General features: G+C 40.2%; 1 protein-coding gene across 1 annotated transcript in view; it reads left to right on the forward strand.

The window, feature by feature from the left end:
* Positions 1-8,361, forward strand: part of LOC311141671 (beta-centractin-like) — a 34,960-nt gene extending 26,599 nt beyond the window's left edge. Inside the window, exons 7-11 of the mRNA XM_084177077.1 lie at positions 6,810-6,902; positions 7,031-7,205; positions 7,338-7,399; positions 7,557-7,597; positions 7,695-8,361. Of these exons, the coding sequence (XP_084033203.1) occupies positions 6,810-6,902; positions 7,031-7,205; positions 7,338-7,399; positions 7,557-7,597; positions 7,695-7,797 (474 nt within the window). The 3' untranslated portion in view covers positions 7,798-8,361. The remainder of the gene's footprint in view (positions 1-6,809; positions 6,903-7,030; positions 7,206-7,337; positions 7,400-7,556; positions 7,598-7,694) is intronic.
* Positions 8,362-12,854: the final 4,493 nt, after the last annotated feature.

Raw genomic sequence — 12,854 nt, forward strand, 5'->3', positions numbered from 1 at the left:
CAAAGATAGTAAGTACACACAAAACATGATACATATATCCCCAGTCCTATCTCATCAATAATCCTTTGTATCAATCTCACTCCTCAGAACTACTCCATAAAAAGATTATATGAAACCTTTCACAAAATTAAAACCACTCAAAATTCCTCTGAGTTTACAATGATTATGTTGAATTGATTACCCTTCAGATCATATCCTCTTTAAATCTCACCACGATTATTGAACCCCTACATCTGCTCCTTGTGATCCCATATCAACTAAACCATTATCGTTTACAGTATCAACAACCTAGGAAATATCAGTTACCCCCTTTTATTGTTCCTAACTTCCCTCTAAATGTCAAATTCCATACATTATCCAATACAATCACGTACTCCTCTGAAGTAAGACTAGATATCTTATCCCCAGCATCGATTAAAAATTGTTTGATACGTTGTGTCCTACTTTACCCCTAACATAATATTATAGGAGACTTCCATCAATCCTGGAAAACAAAACTCCCACTTAGAAGACACTAGATAATAACGCGTTTCATTAAGTTAACTACACCTTCCACTATAAACCTATAACCCCTTTCTAGTAATTTAATCATCGCAAACTGTTGTATTGATGTTTTTAATATAAACCTATTGTTTCATAATCCAAAACCCACAAAAAGATGTCTACTTAATCCATCAGGCCAACAGCAACAACTATCTCCCATCGTTCAACGTACTATAAACAGCCTATCGTTATCTGAAGTAATGAACCGTCTGCATAACTCACTGTTGTTTAAACAAACAATATAATATCATAATACTAATGATCAATTATCAAATATCGTTCCTTATTCAACTATCTAGACATGTTCTTCATTAGTAAATCGTCTCCACAAAGCAATACTACCTAATAACATATTCTCATTCTCCTAAATAAAATTACTTCTATTAAACAATCCCATTCAACATCAAGTCAACCTGTCTCATCACCCAATTAACTTACTTACATTGTAAACCCTCTACAATATCTATCATACTCTATCGCTAATTTTCCTCATAACGGTACCTCAACAGATGACAAATTAATTTAAAGTTATAGTCAAAACAAATAAAACATCCGCTTCAAAGCTATCCAACGTTAATTACTATGTTATCCTATCCGACATTGATTGGTAGGACAACATCTTTCCTATAATGTTATCAATGAAAGCAGTAATTCACGTCAATAGCATCAATGTAAAATATTTGCTTTCTGTCCCTTACTGGGTTCGAACCAGGGACCCTCTACACATATCAACAACATTCACCATCGACACACCATACACAATCCGCGATTCTTGCAAAGCAACTACTTCCAGTTCATAGAGCAAGTGACGTCACCTAATGAAAACCTAGCCCTAGCTCTCACCGCTAACTAGCTAGCCATTTCACCAAACATTCAACCCCCAACGACTTCCTACAAAATGCGTGATCCTTGTACACCTAACGCAGTGCTTCTCAATTATTTTCTGTTGCGCCCCCCCTAGGAATAAGTAAACATTTTGCGCCCCCCAACTCTCCGCCGCAACTGGAAATAGTATCATTTGTCTATGAAATTGTTCTAAGTACACATCTGCATAACATTGTATCCTTATTAACATTAAAGAAAATAAAAATAAAATAAAGAAATATAGATCAACTTACAACAAAGAATAACTTTATTAACATTGTTTTTTAGTCTGTAACAGAAAAGACTTAAAGTGCATCAATTTGCCTGAAATGTGCCTTATTTAAACTGTAAAAATGTTTTGACCATTTGATACTGAAAAATAAAATAAAATATAATCAATAAATAATAATAAATTCAAATTGATCAGCAACATGAACTCAGGAGCCCAATATATGAAACACTGACCTATAAAACAAAAATGAATAAAACCATTTGTGCTGATTTTTTTTTTAGCAAAATGAGGAAGTCAGGATTAATGGCAAAAGGCACGTTTGTCTTTGAGTTTATCTACCAGCTGTTCTTTAAGATCGTTAGCAATGTCATTTATACGTCTGGCGACAGTGTCATTGGACAGAGGGATAGTTTTTATTTTTGCGTCATCCAGCATGACAGAGACCATGTCTAATGCTGCAGGCAGTATCAGCTCCTCTGCTATGGAGTGTTTTTTTTTGCACTGAGCAATTTGTAACGCCACCTTATATGATGCTAACAGTGCTCGCTGGTTTCCTGAAGTAGCATTCACAAAGCGGGACGATTGTTGGCAATATTCGGCATGTTTTCGCTGAAAAAACTCAAGCGGCTTATCAGCGTGATTGGGGTGTAATGTATTTAAGAGACGCCTTAATTTATTTGGCTTCATGCTGTCCGCTGCCAACATTTTTAGACACAGTAAACATACCGGTCTTTCCTCTTCTCCCACCGTAGTCACAGTGAAGCCAAGCGCTACATACGCTTCGTCATATTTCCTCGTCTTAGCTTTCTGGAGACTTACGTTTGTCTCATTATCTCCGTCTCTCTCCGCCTTTCTTTTCATCCCTGTTAGATATGTTTCCATGGCGTCTCTTAAGGGTTTGTTATCTGCACTTCATATCTCCTACTCTGTGCTTTTGTTCGGTGCAAAAAAAAACTACTCCCTGCGGCAAATAAAAGCATGTTCCCCAGGGTCACACGCGCCCCCCCGGCATCGCTCCGAGCCCCCCCAGGGGGGCGCGCCCCACTATTTGAGAAGGACTGACCTAACGTAACCCATAATGTCCCTTACAGTGCTCTCACGTTTCAGCAAGCCCCAATGGTTAACACCCGCAGACAAAAACATGGAAATTCCTAAATTTTTACTAGCAGACCTAATAAAACACACTTTCAAACAGCGTTCTGCATTTACCTCTATCATAGGGTTTAAAAACTAACTTAACAACATTAACCATCCTAAATTGCCGTAGTAACTTCATGTTTGGTTCGGTTTATCTATTACCATATAAGACATTCACTTCTCCATGCGTCGTAAACTATATCCTATTTCTCTTGTAATCAACCAAAATCATAGCCACGCAATGAAACCATCACTCCGCCATTATCAGAATTAATGATATCTAGTCAACTATCCTTTCTAAGTAGGCTACAAGTAACACCAAACACTTGCTGTAGTTTACCATCATATATTGAAATCATCCATTTATCACGATCCAATTTATTTATAGACATATTCCACCATTCTCACTCGTTTAATCTAGCAAAACCTTATTCAATGCCCAAAAAAATTACTACCACGCATTCTTCTCTCCATACTCGTTAATTTTTTTTACATTTGAGTCATTTAGCAGACGCTCCTATCCCGAGCGACCCACAATTAGTGAGCTCATACATTTTTTTATAGTTATACTAGCCCCCCTTGGGAATCGAACACACAACCCTGGCGTTGCAAGCACCATTCTCCACCAAACGAGCTACAAGAGTCCAGCTATTTAAACCACACACGCTTCAAATCATACATTCAACATCACCAAACCAAATACTCTGTCGTACCCATTCAATCAACACATCAGCAGTGGAATGTAAACTCATAAATGCAGATTGTTACTCCATGCCTTGAAATGATAAATAGATTTCCACCAATAGCGCCATTACAGTGATTTCTCATCTTACCCTCTGATACAAAATGAAGTTCCCTCACTGTACTACGTTAGCTCTACCATGATAATTATTTACATTGAACTCCCTATTTGCTTTGTACTATATTATACATTACGTCTAAAACAACATTACTTATGGTCAATTTATTCCACTATCACATGATCCAACAACAGGATAAACTTAGAAAACCCATATTAATTACTTTCTTCACCCACGACGTACGTCTACGTTTGGGTGAGAAAGTATAATACAGACCTTTCTAATTCTGATTTTGTCATTACCATTTCCAAATCGTCACAATTCCTTATAGAACGTTAGACATTTCTATATACTCACATCAAATAATCCTTCAGTTAGTTTAACAATCCTCATTCAACCCAAATCATCCTCTCCTTCATTCTCTCAGCGGAACCAAAAAAACTGACTGTAATTTCCAAGGACACTGCCATGCCTGTCCCAGAAAAGACTCTTCCACTACTTTCTACAATAACATCAAGCTCTATTTACCCCTTATAAATACTCTCCTGAGGATATTCATTATCACCCATGCAATGTTAGTAACATTCAATGTTAGTAATTTAAATACTTGCATCAAATCCACTTCTGATAATGTTTTTAAAATGTAGTTCGCCTTTAAATATCAAATTTTGGTGCTATGATTCAATATGTTGCATGTCATTGGCTCCATCTCCTGGTCGTTTTGAGTATTACAAAGGCTTTTATTCTCCCTTCTGTTTATGACGATTTACATTTACATTTACATTTACATTTTAGTCATTTAGCAATTTACCACATCAAAGGTCCGTAACCTATTTCTCTCTTTTCTAATATCTTTCAAACTACGGGACTAAAAACCCACTACTTTATAATGTACCATACATTAAGGGTGTCTTCCGCCCATTCTCTTTTTGATGTCTGTAACATCAAGGGTTTACCTGAGCCCTTCAATGGAATCATCCACTCTTTATAATATAATGTTTTATATCATATTAAAGGTGCTCTGCGCCTTATCTCACAATTCTGTTGCATTTACTCCTTACTTCGACCACACTCTAATTTGAATCATAGCACCATGTAATAGTCAAATTATATATTCCTCCTTACATCCCTTTACATACAGTGGGGGAAAAAAGTATTTAGTCAGGTACACGTCAACTATGACAGACAAATTGAGAATTTATTTTCCAGAAAATCACATTGTAGGATTTTTAATGAATTTATTTGCAAATTATGGTGGAAAATAAGTATTTGGTCACCTACAAACAAGCAAGATTTCTGCCTCTCACAGACCTGTAACTTCTTCTTTAAGAGGCTCCTCTGTCCTCCACTCGTTACCTGTATTAATGGCACCTGTTTGAACTTGTTATCAGTATAAAAGACACCTGTCCACAACCTCAAACAGTCACACTCCAAACTCCACTATGGCCAAGACCAAAGAGCTGTCAAAGGACACCAGAAACAAAATTGTAGACCTGCACCAGGCTGGGAAGACTGAATCTGCAATAGGTAAGCAGCTTGGTTTGAAGAAATCAACTGTGGGAGCAATTATTAGGAAATGGAAGACATACAAGACCACTGATAATCTCCCTCAATCTGGGGCTCCACACAAGATCTCACCCCGTGGGGTCAAAATGATCACAAGAACGGTGAGCAAAAATCCCAGAACCACACGGGGGGACCCAGTGGATGACCTGCAGAGAGCTGGGACCAAAGTAACAAAGCCTACCATCAGTAACACACTACGCTGCCAGGGACTCAAATCCTGCAGTGATAGGCGTGTCCCCCTGCTTAAGCCAGTACATGTTCAGGCCCGTCTGAAGTTTGCTAGAGTGCATTTGGATGATCCAGAAGAGGATTGGGAGAATGTCATATGGTCAGATGAAACCAAAATATAACTTTTTGGTAAAAACTCAACTCGTCATGTTTGGAGGACAAAGAATGCTGAGTTGCATCCAAAGAACACCATACCTACTGTGAAGCATGGGTGTGGAAACATCATGCTTTGGGGCTGTTTTTCTGCAAAGGGACCAGGACGACTGATCCGTGTAAAGGAAAGAATGAATGGGGCCATGTATCGTGAGATTTTGAGTGAAAACCTCCTTCCATCAGCAAGGGCATTGAAGATGAAACGTGGCTGGGTCTTTCAGCATGACAATGATCCCAAACACACAGCCTGGGCAACGAAGGAGTGGCTTCGTAAGAAGCATTTCAAGGTCCTGGAGTGGCCTAGCCAGTCTCCAGATCTCAACCCCATAGAAAATCTTTGTTGTCATTGTTGTCACCATATTAGCTAAAGTAACATCATAGTCAACATAGCTAGTAGAACTAATGCGTTAGTAAACTCGCTACAATCATGCAGGAATGTTACCTTGACTTGGAACAGTTCCGGTGTTGTGTTGGATAGTTATAGTCAGCTAGCTAACATAGCATCATTCTGTTTGAGTAGGCTAAACTAGCTAGCTAGCTGAGTTTGCTAGCTAAGTAAGTGAACGTTTTTTTTTTTAATGACGAAACATAGCTCTCTTTCTCTCTGTTGCTGCTTGTTCATTTTTGAAGAAATGTATTTGTTCAAAACTGTTCAGCTATTGTCTTTCTCTCTCTTTGAGTCAACTACTCACCACATGTTATGCACTGCAGTGCTAGCTAGCTGTAGCTTATGCTTTTAGTACTTTCATTGGGTGGACAACATGTCAGTTCATGCTGCAAGAGCTCTGAAAGGTTGGAGGACGTCCTCTGGAAGTTATTATTACTAGGTTTTGTATTTAAGTCAATGTACCCAGACGAGGACGGGGGGGTGGTGTGGTGTGTGTGTGTGTGTGTGTGTGTGTGTGTGTGTGTGAGAGAGAGAGAGAGAGAGAACGTGTTGAACTTCAAGAACATTGATAAGAGGGAGTAGGCCTACTTAAACATTGGGAGCATTAGTAGCTGTATGTTACAGTGAATGTTGTGTTGTTTATGGTGGAAATGCTATTAATACATTGATGTAGATAATGGTGTTTATTACAATCAAAGCATAGTATGAATGCACTGCTTTTTAAATGAAAAAAAGTATTTATTTAGGGCAAAAATTGAGCAAATAAAAAAATTGTGATTAACTTGTTTGACAGCACCTACAATCTTCACAAGACACTCTTTGTCAGTCCTGTTATTTAGATTTTTGCTTCAATCTTTGTCCTTGACACCTGTCACTTTTATCTTGTTTACCACTGCAGAGAGCATGCTATCTATCTCTGAACCCACAAAAAGATGAGACCTTGGAGACAGAGAAGGCGCAGTACACTCTTCCTGATGGCAGCACATTGGATGTGAGTCATTTTAGATGCTTTCGCAACATTTATTGTTTTGAAAGTTGTTCAATATTACTACTTTGACATTATCACGTAAACGTTTGTATTTATACTGAAGCATTGACAGCTTGTTATACCATGTGTAGATTGGCCCTGCTCGATTCCGAGCCCCAGAGCTTCTCTTCCGTCCAGACCTGATAGGGGACGAGAGTGAAGGAATCCACGAGGTTCTGGCTTTTGCCATCCAGAAGTCAGACATGGACCTGCGACGTACACTCTTTTCCAACATTGTCCTCTCTGGGGGCTCCACTCTCCTCAAAGGTATTGACTAGAATTCTGTCCCACCAATTACATATTGAGGACTGTGGCAAACAACAAACGTTTCACTCCACTCCTTAAGCATTGGCTAATTTTATTCATCTATCCTTGTTTTACATTTTCTCTTTCCCAAAGGTTTTGGTGATCGATTGTTAAGTGAAGTGAAAAAGTTGGCACCCAAAGATGTGAAAATAAAGGTATTTGCTTTCTTAACCTTGGGGCCTCATTTACATATGTATGAGCAGCAATTTCAATGTATTAAATGTTTAATGTTGGTTCAACAATAATAATCAATTTCTGAACTAGTTGTGCTGTTTCACAGTCTATTTATTTCCCTGTTTTAATCTTTATTAGATCTCTGCACCTCAAGAACGACTCTACTCCACGTGGATAGGGTAAGTAACATGATGTGATCAGCCACAGATTAAACAGATTAGTCTCTGTTTCCAGAGTAATGAAGAGTAATGATCCTCTCTTGTTGCATGCTTGAAGGGGCTCCATCCTTGCGTCACTGGACACCTTCAAGAAGATGTGGGTGTCAAAGAAGGAGTATGAGGAAGACCGAGCACGTGCCATCCATCGGAAGACCTTCTGAAGAGGCGGGCGGTGCTCCTTTTATACCCAAAAAGCTCTGGCTCAAGTCCACCAACTACTCCACTACACCCCCTTATGATAAGGAGAGCCCATGGCTCCCTATGGCATGCCTTCTACATACTTCCCTACACACGCCATATGACTGGGACACTGGCCAGGACTGGCAAAGTGTTGGGCAGCCATTACCAGACAGACCCAGAACCTGTCCCAATGACAAGGCTTTAAGTTGCATCACTTGATATTGTGGACTTTTTCCTTATTTTTAACATTTAAGGCAAACCTGCATTGCAGGATGCAAATTCAGTATTTATTCTACGGTTTGTTATGCCCCATATGAAATGGATCATAAAATCCATCACTTAAATGCCAATGAAGGTGAACGTTCTGCTTTACTTTGATGTATAGATTCAATTAAGAAATGTGATTTTACCTTTTGGGCTTTGTTACTGTGGCACATTAAACGTAGTGTGCAAAGATACCTTAAGAACTTCTTGTTATAAAGTTACTGTTTCTTTATTTCCCACAGTCTGAATGGAGACAGTTAAAATATGACCCAGTTTACTGTACCTTACACCTCTCTACCCATTTGTGTTGTTTATTCAACTGTTGAAAGACGCTGATGGATACAGTAAAGGTCAAATAATCCGTACACATACAGTGCCTTCGGAAAGTATTCAGACCCCTTTACTTTTTCCACATTTTGTTACGTTACAGCCTTATTCTAAAATTGATTAAATAAATTAAAATCCTCAGCGATCTCACCAGAGATGTTCGGTGCCAAAAGGCACCTAAAGACTCTCAGACCATGAGAAACAAGATTCTCTGGTCTGATGAAACCAAGATTAAACTCTTTGGCCTGAATGCCATGCGTCACGTCTGGAGGAAAACTGGCACCATCCCTACGGTGAAGCATGGTGGTGGCAGCATCATGCTGTGGGGATGTTTTTCAGAGGCAGGGACTGGGAGATTAGTCAGGATCGAGGGAAAGATGAACGGAGCAAAGTACAGAGTGATCCTTGATGAAAACCTGCTCCAGGGCGCTCAGGACCTCAGACTGGGGCGAAGGTTCACCTTCCAACAGGACAACGACCCTAAGCACACAGCCAAGACAATGCAGGAGCGGCTTCGTGACAAGTCTCTGAATGTCCTTGAGTGGCCCAGCCAGAGCCCGGACTTGAACCCGATCGAACATCTCTGGTGAGACCTGAAAATAGCTGTGCAGCAACGCTCCCAATCCAACCTGACAGAGCTTGAGATGATCTGCAGAGAAGAATGGGAGAAACTCCCCAAATACAGGTGTGCCAAGCTTGTAGCGTCATACCCAAGAAGACTCGAGGATGTAATTGCTGCCAAAGGTGCTTCAACAAAGTACTGAGTAAAGGGTTTGAATACTTACAGTTGAAGTCGGAAGTTTACATACACTTAGGTTGGAGTCATTAAAACTCGTTTTTCAACCACTCCAAAAATGTCTTGTTAACAAGCTATAGTTTTGGCAAGTTGGTTAGCACATCTACTTTGTGCATGACACAAGTAATCTTTCCAACAATTGTTTACAGACAGATTATTTCACTTATAATTCACTGTATCAAAATTCCAGTGGGTCAGAAGTTTACATACTCCAAGTTGACTCTGCCTTTAAACAGCTTGGAAAATTCCAGAAAATGGTCTCATGGCTTTAGAAGCTTCTGATAGGCTAATTGACATCATTTGAGTCAATTGGAGGTGTACCCGTGGAAGTATTTCAAGGCCTACCTTCAAACTCAGTGCCTCTTTGCTTGACATCATGGGAAAATCAAAAGAAATCAGCCAAGAGCTCAGTAAAAAAATGGTAGACCTCCACAAGTCTGGTTCATCCTTGGGAGCAATTTCCAAAAGCCTGAAGGAACCACATTCATCTGTACAAACAATAGTACGCAAGTATAAACACCACGGGACCATGCAGCCGGCATACCGCTCAGGAAGGAGACGCGTTCTGTCTCCTAGAGATGAACGAGGACCTTGTGAAGATGCTGGAGGAAACGGGTACGAAAGTATATATCCACATAACCTGAGTCCTGTATCGACATAACCTGAAAGGCCGCTCAGCAAGGAAGAAGCCAATGCTCCAAATCCGCCATAAAAAAGCCAGACTACGGTTTGCAACTGCACATGGGGACAAGATCGTACTTTTTGGAGAAATGTCCTCTGGTCTGATGAAACAAAAATAGAACTGTTTGGCCATAATGACCATCGTTATGTTTGGAGGAAAAAGGGGTCGACTTGCAAGCCGAAGAACACCATCCCAACAGTGAAGCACGGGGGTGGCAGCATCGTGCTGTGGGGGTGCTTTGCTGCAGGAGGGACTGGTGCACTTCACAAAATAGATGGCATCATGAGGAAGGAAAATTATGTGGATATATTGAATCAACATCTCAAGACATCAGTCAGGAAGTTAAAGCTTGGTCGCAAATGGGTCTTCCAAATGGACAATGACCCCAAGCATACTTCCAAAGTTGTGTCAAAATGGCTTAAGGACAACAAAGTCAAGGTATTGGAGTGGCCATTAAAAAGCCCTGACCTCAGTCCTATGGAAAATTTGTGGGCAGAACTGAAAAAGCGTGTGCGAGCAAGGAGGCCTACAAACCTGACTCAGTTACACCAGCTCTGTCAGGAGGAATGTGCCAAAATTCACCCAACTTATTGTGGGAAGCTTGTGGAAGGCTACCCGAACCGTTTGACCCAAGTTAAACAATTTAAAGGCAATGCTACCAAATACTAATTGAGTGTATGTAAACTTCTGACCCACTGGGAATGTGATGAAATAAATAAAAGCTGAAATAAATCATTCTCTACTATTATTCTGACATTTCACATTCTTAAAATAAAGTTGTGATCCTAACTGACCTAAGACAGGGAATTTTTACTAGGATTAAATGTCAGGAATTGTGAAAAACTGAGTTTAAATGTATTTGGCTAAGGTGTATGTAAACTTCCGACTTCAACTGTATGTAAATGTAATATTTCTGTTTGTTATTTTTAACAAATTTGCTAACATTTCTAAAAACCAGTTTTTGCTTTGTCGTTATGGGGTATTGTGTGTAGATTTATGAGGGGAAAAAAAGATTTAATCAATTTTAGAATAAGGCTATAATGTAACAATGTGGAAAAATACTGCACTGTATGTATATACAGTGGGGGAAACAAGTATTTGATACACTGCCGATTTTGCAGGTTTTCCTACTTACAAAACATGTAGAGGTCTGTAATTTTTATCATAGGTACACTTCAACTGTGAGAGACGGAATCTAATTTTTTTTCCAGAAAATCACATTGTATGATTTTTAAGTAATTAATATGCATTTTATTGCATGACATAAGTATTTGATCACCTACCAAGCAGTATGAATTCCGGCTCTCACAGACCTGTTAGTTTTTCTTTAAGAAGCCCTCCTGTTCTCCACTCATTACCTGTATTAACTGCACCTGTTTGAACTCGTTACCTGTATAAAAGACACCTGTCCACACACTCAATCAAACAGACTCCAACCTCTCCACAATGGCCAAGACCAGAGAGCTGTGTAAGGACATCAGGGATACAATTGTAGACCTGCACAAGGCTGGGATGGGCTACAGGACAATAGGCAAGCAGTTTGGTGAGAAGGCAACAACTGTTGGCGCAATTATTAGAAAATGGAAGAAGTTCAAGATGACGGTCAATCACCCTCGGTCTGGGGCTCCATGCAAGATCTCACCTCGTGGGGCATCAATGATCATGAGGAAGGTGAGGGATCAGCCCAGAACTACATGGCAGGACCTGGTCAATGACCTGAAGAGAGCTGGGACCACAGTCTCAAAGAAAACCATTAGTAACACACTACGCTGTCATGGATTAAAATCCTGCAGCGCATGCAAGGTCCCCCCTGCTCAAGCCAGCGCATGTCCAAGCCCGTCTGAAGTTTGCCAATGACCATCTGGATGATCCAGAGGAGGAATGGGAGAAGGTCATGTGGTCTGATGAGACAAAAATATAGCTTTTTGGTCTAAACTCCACTCGCTGTGTTTGGAGGAAGAAGAAGGATGAGTACAACCCCAAGAACACCATCCCAACCGTGAAGCATGGAGGTGGAAACATCATTGTTTGGGGATGCTTTTCTGCAAAGGGGACAGGACGACTGCACCGTATTGAGGGGAGGATGGATGGGGCCATGTATTGCGAGATCTTGGCCAACAACCTCCTTCCCTCAGTAAGAGCATTGAAGATGGGTCGTGGCTGGGTCTTACAGCATGACAACGACCCAAACACACAGCCAGGGCAACTAAGGAGTGGCTCCGTAAGAAGCATCTCAAGGTCCTGGAGTGGCCTAGCCAGTCTCCAGACCTGAACCCAATAGAAAATCTTTGGAGGGAGCTGAAAGTCCGTATTGCCCAGCGACAGCCCCGAAACCTGAAGGATCTGGATAAGGTCTGTATGGAGGAGTGGGCCAAAATCCCTGCTGCAGTGTGTGCAAACCTGGTCAAGACCTACAGGAAACGTATGATCTCTGTAATTGCAAACAAAGGTTTCAGTACCAAATATTAAGTTCTGCTTTTCTGATGTATCAAATACTTATGTCATGCAATAAAATGCAAATTAATTACTTAAAAGTCATACAATGTGATTTTCTGGGTTTTTGTTTTAGATTCCGTCTCTCACAGTTGAAGTGTACTTATGATAAAAATTACAGACCTCTACATGCTTTGTAAGTAGGAAAACCTGCAAAATCGGCAGTGTATCAAATACTTGTTCTCCCTACTGTATGTATATATATATAGGGGATACAACCATCCCAGCTCTGCAGATTTTGCTGCGAAGAGACATAATCATTAGATCACTAAAAACAAATAATATACATTTTTTAAATATTCGATGAGGGTTGTTGACGTCAACCGCCTGTATTCAATGGAGATGCTGTGCTACTAGCATCATTCCACGAATATGCATAGCCATCTCGAGACAACTCCGATATAAAGTGTTTTTTCTCAAATTTGCCGGGATGTCACGTGTCCTACTTATATCAGTACACTCATGACAACTTAAGC

This window comes from Coregonus lavaretus (assembly GCF_964263955.1).
Source record: "Coregonus lavaretus genome assembly, chromosome: 14".
In the NCBI taxonomy this organism is placed as follows: domain Eukaryota; kingdom Metazoa; phylum Chordata; class Actinopteri; order Salmoniformes; family Salmonidae; genus Coregonus; species Coregonus lavaretus.